Below are 19,799 nucleotides of genomic sequence, written 5' to 3'. Positions count from 1 at the left end.
TCGAAAAGGCAAGTCTTTAAAATGTGATAAGAACCTAATTGTCAGTATTATTCAAATTATACTCTGGGACACATTCCCATCACTAATCGAAGCCCGATCAATATAAATTTCATCACCAAATTCATGTTAACTTCCAATACTCCTAGCAATATCATCAAAACCAACATAACGGTTTTTAAAAATTCAAAATTGTGTCCCATGTACAAAACTAATGTGTCTCCGCTAAATGTAAAAAACACGCATCAATTTTCTACATCAAAACGCCGAATACATGCTTAACATCTTAAACACTTGTTTGGACTTAATACGTCCAATGTTAATGATAAACACTTCCTCACATAAGAAAAATTTTAAAAGTACTTTACATGTTAAGCACGTGTATGACCAAAATCAGTGAATCATTATTGTTCCTTATGAATTTTAAAAATAATTGGATGTATGCGCTGCGCAATGAGCATTGTTGCCAGTTTTTTGTTTACAATCCTGTAAGGATATTTTGAGGAAAGTTCTGGAAATATAATTAAGAGTTTTTCGTGAGTTTTCCTAATCTTGGGAACTGTTTAATTAATGCAATAAGTGGATCATCATTCATAGCTCATTAACAAGTTGACAGTAAATATTAAATATGAATTGTAAAGAATAATACAGTAAAAAGTTCCTGAATAGTGTTTATGACTCTTCATAATTAATAAAATATTGAATTTAAATTGCAAATAAATTTAAACAAGTGTCAGGACAAAGATCATTGATTCTATACACCCAATTCATCTCCGCGAGAACTTTCAATAAGTGCTTAACACAGAAAAAAAAGCTCTCTCAGTAAGTTTTCTTCTTTCACAACTTCAATGAGAAAATAAGTACATACAGCAATAATAAAAATTGAGCAGCTGAGTATTGGGTTAAGGTTGGATGTGAGCATAATATTATACTAGAGTTTCAGCGAGTAGCGTGCAAAGTTTTTCTTACGAAAAAAAAAAAAATTTAAAAAAAAACACAAAAAAAAATATATCCACAACATTTCAATTTGAAGCGTTGAAGAGATCGGGTTGAAAGTTATTTTTGCTCCATCGAACAGCGACGATCAAACAATTTTTTTTTTAATTCTGCAATTAAAGTGTTGTTCGAGTGATTTTATATTCGAGGTCTTGCCATAATTTCATTCATTTTTTGCTCTCCTCAAACTTCAAATTCGTGGTAACAAGTGTGTGAGGAATTTTGAAACAAAGCACAAAATAGAGTCCGACAGCAAAAAAAATAAGAAGTTTCGTTCATTATTTGCGAAAGATTGACTTAATTGAAAAGGACATTGAGGAATAAGTGGCCATAGTGAAGTATAAAATGCGATAAGTTGAATCGCAAAAAATAAGAAAAAAAATTAGAAATTTGAAAAAAGTGAAAATTAGTTTAAATTAGTCTTAAAATTAGAGAAACAGTGCAATAATGAAAATGGCACAAACAACAAAGTGGTTAATGTTTGCTGATAAGTTTGAAAATAAAAAGCCATCATCGCAGATGTCAAAAATGGACTGCGTGATAGATTTCATTGTGTTTCTCTTAGTATCAGTTGGATATGTTATAGAGGTAAGTTAATTCATTAATCAGAATGAGATATTTCAAGGATCATCACATATCTATGATGTTTTATGATGAGCATATCATACCTTAACATTATACCTTTAAAGGTTGCAAAACTTGTTAAGAAAAAAATATTCAAAAAACCTTTAAGATTTAATTTGTCACAAAAATATGTTTTGGTTGTTCATTAGTGATGTGTAGTATCTTAGAAGGGCTCTGAAGATGTAAAACACTCCGAACACATGATTTTCTGTACACAAGAGTTCGAAGTCGACTCGAGTTGTAAATAGAGTCGAGTCGACTTTCGTATGGATTCGATTCGACTTTAGTTGACTTTTTCATACAAAATGCGACTCGACTTCAAGCTCTGCTACACACTAAATTCTCAACTAAACCACATATTCCACTAGACGTCACTCATAAACAATCCAAAACCCTAAAACCAGTTATATTATGATACATAAATTTACAAGATCTTCTTCTTTTTATTCAAATATCATTCTATGATGATCTACGGAATGTCATGACTTTAAACTTGGAATTGAAAGTAAAATACAAAACAAATCATTTTCTTCTTCACTTTCTTATGGATTTAATATTATAAAATTACACCGTAGACAAGTTGTATACAAATTTTTTGTGCTGATGAGCAAACAGAGCGCAATAATATTTTTAAAAACTACTGTTTTTTTGTTTAATTCAAAGTCATTCATCAAGGTTTGATGTATGTTTGTACTGCTTGACATTCAGTCTTTTGTACAACTTTAACATTTCTATCCTAAAATTTGGTGATTGCAAATTGCTAACTTAAACTATTTTGAGGAAGTTTTCTTAAACTATTTAATTTTTTTGCGAGTTAGACGATCGGAGTGTGCTATGTCTATATGCATTAGATGACGTTTTGCAGACTAGAAAATTTTAGCATTCATCATAATATATCATTTAGCACTTTCTGAGGTTAACTGGTTTTCTAAGAGCTATTGAGATTGGCCTTTTGTATTGAAATTCAAAAAGATTTAAAATACATATTATTGAAATTTTAATTAATAATTGACTATAAGAAGACAAGCTAATTGAAATTCTCGAACAAAAGTTCATTCAGATTGCATTCAATTGAGATATTGAACATTGTCTTAAATATAAGTGACCCTCGAAATCATTAGAAAATATCGACAATTTTTAAGGGTCTATCAAATCGAATAGTTGTTCAATTCGTGTAGTATGATTATGTTCCCTTAGAACAACAACCTTAAAATGAGCATTCGATCGGAAACTTGAGCTTCAAATCTGTTGATCAAACAGAAAAAGTACAATTTTGAATAATAGGATCCCGATTGGGACTCGAACCCACATCGTAGGATTTAAGGTCTTATGCTCCTTACACTGAGGTCGAATATAAATTATACATTTGCTGAATCCCTTCTACTACTGCACTCCCAATGATATGCCGTTGATAACTCATTACAGGAATCCCATTTCAACAGAATCTGATTGCAATTTGATGACTGATTATTACTTTCTTTGGTGGGCGTTTATTTTCGGGTCACACCTTGCTGGTTTGCATTGACTGAAAACGTAAACCGTATACGGTTCATGGTTTGGCAGCACACTAGTGTGACGCGCCACACTCTTTACTAGATTCTCATTTAATAGCTTATAATTGATTCAACTTCTGAATTTTTCCAACGTTTAATGTCCACCCTAAGAGATTTTATCGTCGAATCGTGCTTCGATCAAATCTCCATTTTAACTAAATTTACAGTTGTAGACATAAAATCATACCTTCAGTCAAAATAGACACATCAAGAAAAAAACGCACTAAAAAATTACAGCTCATAAATATAAAAACACAGTAATTTTTTTTATATGTTACTTAAGTTCATTTTGCATGCTCTTTAAAAAAACCCGACATCGCTGTGACTGACTTTCAAACAACTGTGCAAAAAACAAACGATAAACTGATGCCTGTAAAGTCTTTTAAGTTTCATATTTCTTTGTAACAGTTTTTATTTTCAATGGAAAGTAAACAAATGATGGAAAAAAGTTTGCATTAGTCAGTGGAAAAAAGGGCCAGGTGAAGAAAGCTAATGAAGCTCAATGCTGAATTATGAAATTTTATTAAATAGGAAAATTGAAATAGCTTGTTATTGTGTATAAGATGCAACGATGCGTTCAAATATTCCAAGCACTGCACAGCCCATCCAGAAATTATGTTTCCATTTCGCCAACAAGTTTCCGTAATCGTCCAACAATTGCAAAAGTTTTTCATACCTCTTTTGTGCAATTTGAAAAATCGAGGAAATGAAAAAAAGTTCGATTGTTGTATGCTATCATACATCAATACTTCCGCAAACTTTTACATGCGATTTAGAAGAAATGCGATGTTGAAAATTTTTCACTTTTAATTTATAGCATAGCTTAAAAGTTATTTTAAATCTGCGTAGTTTGTGGTTTTTATTCAATAGTTACCAAACAACGTGACTAGATGCAAAGGTGGAAACTTAAAGAAACTGCACCTGACAGCAAGTTTTACTTTTAAATGTATGCAAAAAATTTACTTGAAATTGTTACAAGTCACTCGAGAGTCGTAATTGCATTTAGTGAATGACCAGAAAAAATTTTAAAATTACCGCCAGCGATGTGATTGAAAAAAGGTCTAGGTCAGCAGCAATTTTTATTTGCTAAGTATTAAAAAGCGTCGATTGGCTTGAAGAGATTGAGAAATGAAATGCAAAAGTTGATTTAAGATTTTAAGTTCGATGAAGCAAATTGACAGACTTTTAATTTCTGTCAGAAAATTGTATTGAAATTCTGGAAAAATCTGAATGTTTTGGATTGGATTAACGAATAGATTGTAGTTTAAGTGACATAAACACTGTCTAGACATCTTCAGAACAGAATAAGAGTTCAAATTGGCATTCTGCCAAGCGCTTTAAACAACCCCAATAGCTTAGTGATAAGTGCATGCGCTCGGAAGTCGTAGGGTGCAGGTTCGATTCCCATTCGGAACAAATAGTTAAGAAAGTGCTCATTTAGAAGTCAAACAGTCAATCAACAAGTTATTAAGCATCATAATGAAGTGTTTCAACCTTCCTAACTCCAGATTTCTTTTCTATTCATTCTCTAACTTATAATTAAATACTTTGAACTTCTAGAATCGACAAAATTAGTTTTACATGATTCACTCAGTTAAGCAAGTAAAGTTGTCACAGTCTAGTCTCTTATGTAATTAAAATAAGCGTGTAATAATAATTTATTACAACTACAAAATTTCTAGCGATTATATACGATCTCAACCAGTTACAATCTGCGTATGCAAATGATGTAAAAATTAACGATCTTTTGGAATTTACGAGAACTTGTTCAGCATTTATTGCCCTTCAAATCATTCAAAAAGATTTCCATAAATACGGTCATCTTTTCATATCCTATAACGTACACAGTAAAAAACTGTAAATTTTATGCATACAAAAGAATGAATTTGTTGATTCAAATTTGCAGATGTAATTTGCAGTTGGATGACTTCTTTCGTACATATTGTGCGAATGGAGCCATCAAAAAAGATCAGGAATGCCGGAAAAAATTCAGTAAACGCATGATTTATGCTAATTATCGAAGGTTGATTCATAAAATATCAAATAAATTTTTGGATTTAAACTCATCTAGTGATGAGCACACAGCATACGGTTCATGGCTTTATCCAAAAAATCTGATCATGGCACAAAATTTGGATAACACTGAGCTTAATGTGTCTATATTTTAACTAGATAAATGGATCCTAATAGTACAATCATAATCTTCAAGAATGTTAATGAAGCCCCAATTATTGAGCAAAATGCACTTAGTTAATTATTGGTTGATTCTAAAATTGCTAAATTAAATGCAAAATTTAATTCAATAACGGTTTTTGTAAATCATAAAATGTTATAGCACATTCAGCAATGAATTTTATTACTTCAATTATCAAATAATTACGTGATTTTAATCAGCCATAAAACGTATTTCCCTTCTAAAATTAGCAATATAATATGTCAAACAGTCTTGTGTGTAGTATGACTTATAGAAAATCTTAAATTACAGCATTATGCAACGAAAACAGTCTTGACTTCTCTCGTTTAGTTTCTCTTTCCATTTTCATTGAGAAAAATTATTTTATGAAGCAAATGTACTTGTTTCTCTTCATTTTGTCTAATGATGGAATGAGGAAATTGTTTTTGCTTTCGTAATATTTCTTGGTATAGTCAGCGATACTTAAGATGGTCACAATATTGCTTGTTGATGTCTGGAATCAATTTTTTAAGATTGAACTCCTCAGAATAGTTATAAATGACAGATTTCTTAATTTTGAGCAATAGATGCTGCTTTGATTAGACCTTCACTCGAGCGGCACAGTGCAATGACCCATCGCGATGCCATCAAGGCAACCTAGCATCTCAGCGTTTGCAAAGCAACATAGCGGTACTCTGAAAACATGTTGTGCTGATCGGGTCTTACTACGCGCTAATTCCCTAGATTTAGATATCACATCAGCATAATGTATCAAGTTGCTACAATGAAACAAGTTGACATTTTAGCTAGTATGATTTAATAAATACATTGCATTTAATAATTAAGTCAAGAATATTGCCGATAATGAACTTGTTGGATGCTGATGCAATTTAATATTATCTCGAATGTCTGTCCAATCTGGTTATAAAAGGGTTTTACATTAATCCCACTCAGAAATGAATGATGAAACCTCATCATGTTGTTAAACTTATGTGAATGAATTGTGATGTCAAGTGAAATCATTTTTCATAATTCTTCATTGTTCTTTACGTTTACTGTAGAAATGCTTAATGCACTTTGAACGATGTTGGGTCATTTACCGTTTACTGACATTGGTTGTGATGACTGAATGGATTATATATAATAGTTCTATGTCAGTAAAGACAATTGAGTCGAGATGGCTTGGTGGTGGAATGGTTTCGTACTTCTGTACCTAATTACTGTGATGTCCATCAAGCGGTCATGAGTTCGACACTCGATAGGTCAAAATACCATTTGTAATCCAATGTTACATACGGAACCCTAACAATCAAATGCGTCTTGTAAACAAACTCTTCACCCATTTTCCATGCTGTTTTCTCTTTCTAAGCGGTATTTTTATGCCTTGTTGCCATAAAAGACTTGTAGTAAGCAATATATTAAGAAAAATATATAAATATTTGCAAGCACATAATAACCATAGGAAAGAAAACAGATATGTGAAGTAAAACTAGCAAAAAAACTGTGTTGCAAGACGAAAATAGTGATTGTAAATGTTTCTTGCATTCTGCTTATTGCACTATTGCATAAAAAGTCAGAAACCAGTCTCAGTGCCACTCTCGCTAGTTTATTTAATAGCAAAAAAATTATGTATGTCAACTTTATAGATGCATCTTATGTTTCGTACTTTTATTTTCATTTTAATAATCCAAAACTTTAGCTTGCGATTTACAAAACACGACTTTTATGATTAACAAAATGAAATAAAATAAAGAATTAAAAATCCTTGAGTTAAGCTTGACTGTACGTGATATGAAATGTAAACATTAAACCATGTCGGTGATCATTAATTTAACGTTGATTGTTTGTAATCAGAATTCGGCATTCATCACAGTCTTTCTATTTTTGGTACTAAGTTGTCATCATTATCATAGTAATAAGTACGACAATAGAAGTTAATTCCGTTTGGAATTTTTTCATGTGTCGTCTCATTTGCTGTTTGGATTTTGGAATAAACCCGATCAAGCATACACTGTATATTATCATTCAGTTGATGAGGTAGCAGCCTAGACGGCAGTATGATTTAAACTTCTATAACTTGCTGCCCTTTGATAATTCCAAGTGCTACTCTGTCTCTATCAACAGTTTCCTTCCACGAACAACAACAACTAAATTTGTCAATTGGCTACCATAAGTCTGGTCAATTGGATAACATTTTGAGATAAAATTAGTTGTGGTTTTCAAGTGACTGTCACTTGATTCTAAGTTTAATCACGCCTTGTCGCCGAATTGACAACATGTCAATATGTGTCAATCAAAAACGATTCTTAGAACCATTTTCTCAGAAGCAATGTTATTTATTGCCAAGTCAATTGAAAAATTGACAGGAACAAGTCTTTCAGTCAGAATCGCAATTTTCTAAATAATTTTGCCACCTATCTCACTTTTCGTATATATTTAAACATCTAACTGAGTCTATTATTTAATTTAAACGTCACTGTCTACCATAATCAACAATGACAACATCTCAGACTGTTTAGATACACAAAGAATAAGAATTATCAGTTATACACAAATATTGACAATAAAATGTTTTGAAATTCTTCAGATACAAATTTTTTGGTGTTATCCATCGTTTACATTTATAGACAATTTAACAAGTCGAATTCTAACTGATTCTCAATGTGAGAAATTGCGGAAATATGACAATTAAATATTATTCTCGCACTTGAGCTTACTTATTCACCTTGAACAGCAATTGATTGGATTTGCCAATACAACATTTCTAATATCACTTTTTACTTTATTAGTAGTACTAACTTAGTACTTGAGAAAAGCAAAGTCTGTAGAAGTAGACTATGACGTAAATACAATTTTTCTTAGTATTGAGAATATTAATTTAGATTGATGCTGATTCAGAGTTTACAAAATTAAATTTTTATAGCCTGCTGTTTCTTTTAATGTTTTTGAGTATTCTTAAATTCTTTTAAACTAAGTGCTTGCTTCTTGATTTGTTTTTGGATCGTAAAGAAATTGTTCAAGTTGACCTCTGAATTTTGGAATATTTTTCTGGAATTGTCTTATATGGCAATTTGAATTTTTCTTCTAATTTTTGGTTTTAATCACTTTTTTATTAAACCATCAAAGTTTACCAAGACTTGATATCACTTGGATCTAAGGATGTGACTAAATTCTTCGATTAATTCTGAGTAAATCTAACACATGCCTAACATTTAAAAAAATGTTAACAATTCTATAGTCATCTATTTTGTTAAAAATGGCAAAAGAGATGGTCATTAATCATGCAAGATATAATATTTTGCAAGTTATTAGTCAGAAGTGTGATCCTTTGATTTTTAATATTTCCAGGAATATTTCAAAAAAGTACATTGACGTCGTTCTTTATTGATTGCTGCTGATTAATATTGGTTATCCTCTTGAAAAGGATTGGTTTGACAACTAATTTAAACTTTTTTGATCTTTCATATTTTTGAAGAATTTAAGATTTGTTTTGATCTTTAAGAACAATTGAATGATTCCGGAATTCTTGGTCTTTTTGATTCTTTCAAGTTTCTTTCAATTCTTTTAGCATTCAATTGAATCTACTTTGCAACAAGTTTTTATCACATTTTCATTCTCTTTTGTCTCTTAAGTTAGATTTGATCATCATCAATTGTTAAGATTTGCAATATTAACCTTCAAACGATTCCCTTGAACATTTAACAAAATTAAATTTCTAAACTTGCAAACTTTCAACTCTTTAAAAGCATAATAAAACCAAAATAAATCTCATAATTAATGCACAAAAATAAATTGCCTCCAAATCACCTCAATTACAAATTTAAGTACAGATTTCTTTTTCTTTACACTGAACTACTTGCTCAATTCTTCTTTTTCTCCAAATTTGTACGAAACCGGAAAACATTATTATAAAGTCAATATTTTCACAATTGTGGAATTCTTACTCTTTGCACCCGCTCCGAAATTAAGATGATGATGATAACAATGAATATTTAAGAGTGGTATTTTCATGGTCAACTCATTACAAAGGCATGCGATGAGAAAACGTGAGCTTTTTTTTGTAGAAGAAATTGCCAAAAATAAATTTACAAATTGACTTATGAGTTTGACGAAACGATTTGTTAGAGTCCATTTATGGAAATTATTCAATTAGGATTGCAATATCACCTAATCAACATAGACTTAGTGTAAATTAAGGAATTTCAATTAATTCAAAATTCTCACGTTTGTGAATATCAGGTGTAAATATTTTAATCATATGAGATTGCAGCACGTTTTGAGGTTATGTTATTCTTGAATTCATTAATGAGCAGAACACAAATCTCGTTAGCAGTGACATGGGCATCCTCCTTGACTCTTTAGGTTAGAATACTATATATTGTCGCGCGCTCTGTAATTTACGTTGTCAGCACTAAAACAATTTAATTAACTGTCTTTTTAAGTGTAAATTTAATAAATATCAATTAAGCCCTCGATCTTATTACTTTACATGATTTACTATCACCAATGTAGCTTTCGAATCTTTCTTAATCACTGTAAATTATAGTTTTAAAAACAATGAATACTTAATTGAATATTATTGAGTATAAAATAGGGGTGTCGATTACAAATCCCAAGTATTTGGGATTTGGGGTATTTTGTAAGGATTTGGGGTACCCCAAATACTTGGGTTTTGGACCCAAGTACTTGTACAAATCTTTATAAAATAGAAATTTTCCTATATCATTATACTATAAATGAAAATTTGTTTTGGTTAATTTTAAGTAAATCAAAGTGAAAATTTCATTTACGAGATTTTTCAATTTAGTGTAGGAAAATCCAGTCAAAAACTTACAATTTTCCATAAATTTTCACTTTGATAAAAGAAATTTGAGGTAAAACGCCATAACTTTCCAGGATTTTTGAAATTTTTAAGTAAATGTTGGCCAAAATTTTTATTTTTTGCAATTAAAAAAAGATAAGATAAAGGTTCACGTTTTCGAGAGTTTTATAACCTATTTGAGAAAATTCAAGTTAAAAATCGAAGTTTTAAGGATTTTGAACAAGATTTACAATAGTAAATAACAATATATGGTTAAAATTTGACTTGCATCTAGATGCGTTGGCCTAAAATCCCAGAAAATACGCCTATTTATAATGATATTTTGTCCTTTATTGGGGATTTGGGATTTGTACAAGTACTTGGGGTCCTGGGATTTGGGTATTTGGGATTTGTACAAATCCTGAAAACCCAAATAATCGACACCCCTAGTATAAAATAAGGCAGATCACCTTAAACGCGATTTTATACTCTTCACGTGCCGAGACAATCATTTTTGATTATAAATATGATGATTCATTTTAATGAGACTATTTACTTTTTGAAACAAAATAAAAAACTGTAGCAATTATAGCTTTTTTAAGCAATTACAGAACCCAGCAATTACAAAAGTTTAATACGTATATTTATGTAAGTGGTTCTGTTTGAAATCCCATGTAAAGCCGTAATTTTTCAATTTAAGACGGTCAAATTAGTCCGGAAAAGAGAATCCATTCTTAACTATTATTGTTTACATTCGTAGAAATTAGAATTGTTTTGAAACAAATCGCCGTTAAACCTCAGATATCACTGATGCAATTTTCACATATATTCAGTTTCCTAATCAAATCCAAACATCCAGATAAAAAATACTTGCTTCTAATCAACAATTAAGTAATCCAGAACATCCGCAAATTTAGAATTTGATTTTAACCATAAAATGACGTACGTCTTTCAAGTATCATTGAAAATCCGCCAATGTATTTGATTAACGAATGAAGAATGAAAAGAAAATCTCGAAATCAGCGACTGTAAAGCCACTAAATATCGAATTCGTGGTTGAGACGATGAAAATATTTTTTGCAATCCCATAAGGTGATTTAGAGATGGATTTATGAAATGACAGAGACTTTGGTTGAGTGAAGAAATAATGACAATATTTAGTCATTAACTATGATTGCATGAAATATGATTTTTCCTCAAAAAATCAGTATTACATGATGTTTTGCAATACATCGAGAAATGTCTAAGGCAGTGGTGGGCAAGCTGTGAGCCGCGACACACTGCTGTGCTGCCAAAAAATTGACATAAATCATATTAAGAGCGCGGTTTTGATCGAAACTTATTACAAATGTATGCCGCGGCAAAAAGGTTGTCCATCACTGGTCCTTAAGCCTATGTACTGGAAATAATCATAAAATTGTTACAAATAATCATCTTATCGATGACATTGAAACTTTTGACACTTGTACTTGTAAACTTCGATTAATTTTTACGACTTGCTACAATTTTTTTGTAAACATAATAAAAGTACATGATATACAGGATGTATTACATGATCTTCAACACTTGAGGTTGATGAAATGAAATGTGCTTTCAAATATTTCTGATGTTCAATGTCAAAAAGATTTAATTTATGAATTATAGTATGTAATTTGATAAAATAGCCTGCAAACTTATGGACGTTATGAAAGTCAAAAACATGTCAAAAACCTCTAAATGTCATTTAAACTCGGGCATCACAGCAACATCAACGGCACCATGACGGCTGAAAACTGCGATTCGACGCATTATGTCGTTCGGGATAGAACAAATCCTAACCAATTTGCACAATACCATAAACATTTCTATATTCAGCCGGTATGTGCTTACCTAACTACTAATGATTTGTTTACCGGAAGCGCCAATCTTTAATATTTAAATCCATATGTTAATTTCCGCCTCAACCAAACTTGCAAAATTAAAAATAATTACTCTAGAAATTTAATAAAATATTTTCATGTCAATTGAAGGTCACTTCCAAAAGTAATTTATGATATAATATATCATAGACAATTGCAAAAAAAATGACATTGATTAAGATATAAAAAACATTATCCATGGCAGACAAGCTGTTAAAATCATATGATTTGCACAAGCTATTTGATTTGATGTGGAGTAAATAATTTTCGACAACATTTCACGTCATGACTTAAGTTAAATTAACTAGCAATTGAGAAACGGATTTAAAATAATTCATATGTTTGGTCAGCAAGCGGTTTGACATTCTAATCTTATCCCTCAGAGCAATTTCATGTTTTACCGTAAATACAGTGACGTAGAGATACCCTACCGAGCGCTATGCTCGGATCTTGGACCACTTAGTTATGACAACTTGAAAATACTCTAAACTTGAGATTTCTTTAGTAAACCCAATTCAACAGATCAACCCCCCTAAACTTAAGACATCAATTTAATTCAGCACATTTTTTGGAAAAACCAATTTATCAAGTATGTCAATACGTCATTAGATCATCAAATAATGCAATAAACGAGAGTTTATTTAACATTCACGTGATCATTTCCATCGCCGACACAAATAAATGTGTACTAACATTTGTGTAAATAATAAAAAAATTATTTGTGTGAAATTAGCATTTCATAGATCAAAGTAAATAATTAATGAGTCATTGTTCATCGAATAATTTAGAATTCTATGGGGAAGTCTATAAATCATGTACCATAGTTAAAAGAAACAGCCTGGTTCTAAGAGTCAGTGAATTAACACCAAGATTTCTCGAACTGCAGAAAAGGCTTTTACTGTCTGCGTAAAAAGGATCTACAAGAAATCCGTCGAAATAGTATCATTAGCTACAACTTGATATTGCGCTTCTGTTTCAACCTTTGAAGACAAAAGAGTAAATAAATCATACGCAAAGTTAATCAATAAAGGTAGATCGCAAATAACTAAATGTTAATTGAGTCCTCAATAATTTTACAGTTATTCAAATGCATTAATCCGATTAATCGTTGTGTACATTCAGTCAATTTGGTCTTTTATCACCAGTTATTGTAAACAATCTTGATCTCCAGACAGTCTTAAAATAACTAAAACAAACATTATAATTCAGTTCTTAATTATGTCATTTCTTAAGAGCTCAGAAGTTCCAATTCTTAAGACCTTAACCACAAGTGGCATTTAATTGCATCATAAAACTATTTTTATATTCGACTTAAAGAGAACGACATCCTTGAACATTTAATGTCGGCAATAATAAAAATTAAGCAAAACTTCCTTTATCGCAATAAAAATTGTTTAATTCGCAGTGTGTGCTCATCATATGTATCATTGGATTATTGCAAACTTAATGTGGCGTAAATAATGATGTAATTTTAATTTATTTTTATCTTCTTACAGGCAGTACATCACACACTATTTGGTCATCCAGAAAAAGATCTCAATGAAGAATTAGCAGTAATCACAGGTGGCGGTGGCGGTCTTGGACGATTATTAGCCATGCGCTTAGTAAGATTAGGAGTTAAAGTCATTCTTTGGGATATAAGTCAAGAGAGTAAGTCAGTTTGCATTATTTCAATAACCTAGATGTTCACAAACAGATGTCGATTACTGAAGTGCAATAATGAGTTTACGAATGATCAGCTGAACTCATACAAGTGTGTCCGATATTCAATTTTCTGATACTTTAATTATAGTTCTTTTGTTAAAATGCTTTTTGCGTTTTTGAATTAATCTTAAAGCTATTCGATTTTACTTTTCAAGTTCATTTACCTGCAACTTACCAAAAACGTGCCTAGTTCTCTCTTTTGTGCTTGGTCATGTACAGTTTCGCAGCGATTAATTTTAATTTGGCTTCTTGTCAGGATTACCGAATGTTGCTATTTTCACGAGAAGATGACAAATTGTTCAACAAGCTATATTCTTGGTATTTTGTTTCTTATTGATAAACAGATGTGAATCTTGTAAACAAAATGAAGAAGCTGCAGGCTTAAAACTTAAATATCTAATTAACTTTCAATATTTAACCAACTTTCGATGTTTACTACGATTTTCAAGAATTACGACTCAAAAATTTTTGACAAAATTTCAAAATATTAAAAACCGTTAAAATTTGAATTCCTCCAAAACGGTTATTTGCAACAACGCAATTTCTTACTTGTTTCTTCCATTATTTCTCCATCCATCAATTAGTCTCACTATATTACACTCAATACAAAACATTACTCGATGGAGGTTTAACAAAGCCAAAGGTTCATTGTAAAGGACATTTGAAATTTTTTAACATTATTTCCTCTACATTAGCTTTCTTAATTTCCTCAAGTTAACCTTGCCGATTTTGTATAGGAAATTTTATATGAATTGCTTGATCGTTTTATGAATTTTAATTATTTTTGGAATGCTTAGTCTTTTACTATTACAAATATACGTACGTAGACACTTCTGTGGTATTTTACTATTAATGAAGTGTCATGTTAATGACTTGTCGATGAAGAATTCTGCCAGGTGTACTTTTTGCAGCTATGTCAAAACAAATTGAGTAACTTAGGGGTCGTTGACTAATGTCGTATGTCTGTCACCTCTCTGCATAATCCAGTGACCTCTTACTGAATTATACTGAAATAATCAAAATAAAGCAAATTTTAACATTTCTAACCTCAATCATTTTAATCAACAGGTCTCGACGAATCCACAAAAATAATCGAGGCAATGGGCGGTTGGTGTAAGGCACAAATCGTAGACATTTCAAGACGCGAGGAAGTATATAAAGCAGCAGACGAAATTAGGAGTAAATATGGCGATGTAAGTGTACAATTAATCAGTGACTTTATAATGTTTGCTTACATCATTCGCTAATTATAGAGTTGCAAATATGACCTGAATTTTTATGGCTATGTCGGTTATTTGTTGTTGGAATTTGCGACTGTGTAGAGAAATATTCATTTCTAGATGTTAAGCTTTGCACGCGTGTAACAGATTAGAATTTTATTGAACCTTAACAACTTTTGAAGTTAAGTTTTGTAAGTTTAAATTGACTTTGTTTAGAACATTTTCATTATTTTGAGTTTGGTTACGTGCAGATAATTCGAGATGATTAAAGTCCTCAAATCTTGGGAATTCCCGAAAATATTTATTTTCATAATTTCTATTCCAATTCTTAAAAGTTTCGATTTGACCAGTCATCCAGTAATTAATCTGATTTACGTTCTTAAAGAACAAGAATTGAAATCTAAAAATAGAATCAAAGTAAGACTAATGTTTATGAAAAAATCACCTTTACAAACAATTTTTTGTGGAAATCCACAATATTACGCACAATTAATGCGGTCTTTGATCCATGCCAAGTACAACCAAGTACACTCTTAATTCTCGACTAGCTTGTAAACTCTCCAGTTGATTGATTGACTCATTAGTTGAATGATTACTATGTAAGGTCGCTGGATTCATATGATGTACTTGTGTGGTCTTGTTGGAATTAATTTTCAAATATATTTGCTAAAATTGTGCAACATTTTGTAATAAGAATGTAAATTAATCTAAAGTATGTAGCTTCATGCAATTTTAATATTCGCATTTTGAATCATAAACTTACATACTTAAATGGAATCAAATTCATTTAATGGGTAGGTCATAAATTGAAGATGATTCATTGTGCCCGTAAACAAGGTCTAACTGAATATGCCAACGAACGACTTTGATCTAAAATTTGATCATGAAATCTAAATTTTATAAAATTGTTTCATGTTTCTCTCCAAATTTGAATAGTTGAATGTTCGCTAATAGTAGCGTATGAACTTAGTGTAATCTGAGTTATCGAGCCATATATCGTCTAATCTTTCAGTGCGAGTGTAAGGTCTCTGTAACCAAGTGGGTACGCAAAAGACCGGATATCACTGTTTTGTTAGTATTTGGGTTTGATTCCCACCAGAGACCGATCTCTCAATCATTATATAGATTGTCGTCGATGCGACAAAGATCCGCCCAATGTTCAGGATATTATTACAAATCAACCTTGAATACCACGACTCAAAAGAAAGAAGAAAAATTTCTTTTCAAATTTCCAAATTCAAACTCAAATGAACTTCATCAATTTAATTACCTTCTTCACTACAATTTGGGCATTCATTTTCATGTTCAATCTTATATTATGTTTGGTCCGAAAATAGAAAAATCAAATTCAAGAGTATTTTTTTTCGCAACTCTGCCAGTGACCTTCATTGCTAGACCAAAAATATAAATGAAACTACATGTGTACATAGCTGCAGTGCGCACATGTTAGATACATTAATATAAAAAATCACCTAAGTATCTATTGCTCTGCTGTGTGTATACTATTGAGGCATTTAAATCTTTCGTAGTCTATTTTGATTTCATCATAGTATTAATGGTGAACTTTTTTTTTAGTTAGGGTTCATTTGGCTACAAGAAATGACTTTGAATGTAGTTTTTTTTTATCGCACAAATTCAATTATATTTATTGCAAAACATTTAATTCATGGCTATCTTGACACTTTATTAAGAGAAACATTATTAATAATTACTAGTTAATGGACGAATTGAATCAGATGATAATGGATTTTAGGTCAATAACAATAAATTGTCTGTTAATGGAAAATACAAAATCTTTAATAAATTGAGACATTAATTATGTGGGTAATAAAGTGAGAGTAAGTTAATCCTCATTAATGTTACTAAACAGAATATATAAACGAATAAAAATGATTTAAATTTTGTAAAATATTGGTTAAATAAATAGTTGCACACCCCTTTTGTTTTTGTTTTGATTTGGTTCATTTTAAGAATATGAAGTGTCAACATCCTTAAAAAATGCTTTAATTTAATTATTAGATATCAATCAATACTATAGTTGACTACAGTATTAAAAAGTAAGAAAACGTAGTCAATTCAATCATCTACACTAACTCAAGCTTTAAACACTCACAATTAGTCAATGTTTCTTCAGCTTCACAGAACACCAATAAATTAATTTTAGACACAAGATTGTGCAAAAATACTCATTCAAAAACACATCGTGATCATGAAAAAATGATTGCTGTGTCTGTATTCAATGTCATGTACGATAACGCATTTTATCTCTTTAGTTTCCATTACCTACCTCTTCACCAAAATATTTCGTCTACGTAAGGTCATGGTTAAGTGATTGTAGTAAAGAGAAAAGCAAGAGAGAGCTTGAAATTCGTGGCTGGAGATGTAGAAGAAGTTAGTAAGATTGATTGATGTGTTTAGATGATTTTAAACAAAGATAGACTAACTGGATGACTGTAATGTTGTCTTCTAGAGCTTGGCTGTGGCAAAGTATGAAGAATCTAATGTCTAGCCTTAAAAAATAGTAGTTTTTTGTCTGGATCTTTACCAATATTAGAAGAGATTTCTAGTTTCTCAATTCAATGTCAATAATTCATTCATCTCATCTATAAGTACTGAGAGAACTTCATAAACTCAAAACAAATAATTAAACTCGGCAAAAATACAAAAACTCATCCATTCATTAGGTCAGTGTTAATACATTAACATACTATTTGAAGAGTTGAGTCTAAAAATTTACAGTTTTTTTCACTTCTGTACATTAAATTCACTTATTCTCTATACATGTTCAAATGAAAAAATTATTCGGAATGTATTGCATAATAATAATATTAAAGTCTTATGGTCTAAAAGCTGCTATAATAATGTAAAAAATTAATGATATTTCAAAGAAGCAAATTGTACATCTGCGTATCGAGCGTGTATGTACAATCGCATGATATTTATAGATGTATGATCTATACACAGCTACTGTTTAGTGTCGACAAATGTTATTATGCAAACATTTATGTTTTAAATATTATAGGCAAATGTTTAGTACATGCTTATTAATTCATGCACAAATATTAATTCGTTATGATTCATTTGCATTAACAAATGTACATTTTTTGTTTCAGGTGACATTGCTTTTCAACAATGCCGGTGTGTTGAGTGGACGCGCTCTTTTAGATACGCCTGATCATCTTATCGAACGATCATTTAACGTTAATGTAGTAGCACATTTTTGGACGGTCAAAGCATTCCTTCCAAAAATGATTGAGAATAATCATGGTCATATTGTGACAATCGCATCAATGGCTGGACATGTTGGAATCGCAAAATTAATTGATTATTGTAGTAGTAAATTTGCTGCTGTTGGATTCGATGAGGCACTTAGACTTGAGTTGGAAGTAATGGGCATTGATAAAGTGCATACAACAGTAATTTGTCCATATTTCATACAAGCAACTGGAATGTTTGATGATGTTAATTCAAGGTAACAACGATTATTTTTTTCTTACTAATTTTCTTATTATTTCAAATATTTCTGCAATTCATTTCCAGATGGGTTGGCACACTAAACTCAAATGACGTAGCCGATCGTATAGTCTTAGCTGTTCGACGTAATGAAAAGATGGCATTGATCCCTTGGTATTTTAGTTTTATGCTTGCTTTCAAATACATCTTTCCATGGGGTTGCACGTCTGGCTTCCTTCGTCGTCTAGTGCCAGATGCAACACCACAACATATTTTACCATCACCAGTCACAACGCCATCAATTCAGAAGCAAGCTGAGATGAATTTTAATAATAATAATAACGTAAATAACAATAATATTGATAAGGAGACAGAATTAATAAAGAGAATGTCGACGGCAGTTGATGGTGAGCGAGTACTTTAAGGAACAAGTCACTTTCCAATTGTTATGCTTCTTTGTAATAATTCCCATAATGTGAATTGTTTATCATAAGAAGCGCTAGCAATAAAGGAAGGAACCTTCGTGATTCTAGACAATTAAAAATGTATAAATTCTCTTAAATCTTCTAATTCTAATCATGGGTAATGCAAAGATTTTCGTTCAAAAATTTATTAAAAAAATTTATAGCTTTATTTAGCTCTTAATGTGGGAAAAGATTGACATATTTTCTATGTATAAAAACAATTGATAATACGATTGACATAATAAAAATTTATGAGAAATTTAAAAATTATCGCTTTTACTTTTCGTTTGCATAGAACATAAAATGTTTATTTCAGCATGATAGATGAGAAGAGTGAAATCTGATAACAAACGATCAGTTCTCTCAGTCGCTCTCACTGTAGCGTGATTTATAGAATAGAATGTTGTTCTCTGAGAGCATTTTGGTGCTTTGATTGATCGCAAAATATTTTTAGAATATTAATCGTTTAACGGTGACTTCAAATTTGAATATACATTTTGCAAGAATCGGCCATCGCATAAATTTCAACTTTTCAGAGGCCGATATACAGGCAAGTATTGTTTGAGACATTTATTAGGACGAATCTACTCAAATTCCTAATAGCGAATGCGCCCTGTCGATGAATTCAGCCACTGTCACGGGTTTCAGGCATCTCTTCACAATTAGCCTTTATTTATTTCAGTTGAAAATCTAATCTCTTCTCACTGGATCTTGTACTTTGAAGTCCAACTCTCAAGCAGACTCACTTCTGCTGAACTATCGCTTTGAATATACCAGCTTACAAATACTGCGAGTTTTAAACAATAGCGACTTGCCCACAAAATCAGATCCTTTATAAAATTGATCATGAAGATGCCCAAAAATGTTCAATAGAATGTTAATCACTTCAAATTTGTCACCAACTACAATGACCATA

The 19,799-nt window shown here is 31.0% G+C and overlaps 1 protein-coding gene across 1 annotated transcript; it reads left to right on the top strand.

Annotated features, from left to right (window-relative positions):
* Positions 1-558: 558 nt before the first annotated feature.
* On the top strand, positions 559-19,150 carry LOC139097427 (short-chain dehydrogenase/reductase family 16C member 6). Its single transcript, XM_070649253.1, has 5 exons — positions 559-1,581; positions 13,539-13,692; positions 14,815-14,939; positions 18,080-18,438; positions 18,507-19,150. The coding sequence occupies exons 1-5, from the start codon at positions 1,441-1,443 to the stop codon at positions 18,841-18,843; spliced, it is 1,116 nt and encodes a 371-aa protein (XP_070505354.1). The 5' UTR covers positions 559-1,440; the 3' UTR covers positions 18,844-19,150.
* The last annotated feature ends 649 nt before the right edge of the window (positions 19,151-19,799 follow it).

The sequence above is a fragment of the Chironomus tepperi genome, unplaced genomic scaffold, assembly GCF_022539635.2.
Source record: "Chironomus tepperi strain 1889 unplaced genomic scaffold, CSIRO-AGI_Ctep_v1 contig_422, whole genome shotgun sequence".
Lineage (NCBI taxonomy): Eukaryota > Metazoa > Arthropoda > Insecta > Diptera > Chironomidae > Chironomus > Chironomus tepperi.
Note: the sequence above shows the minus strand (reverse complement) of the source record. Positions and strands in the feature narration are given on the sequence as shown.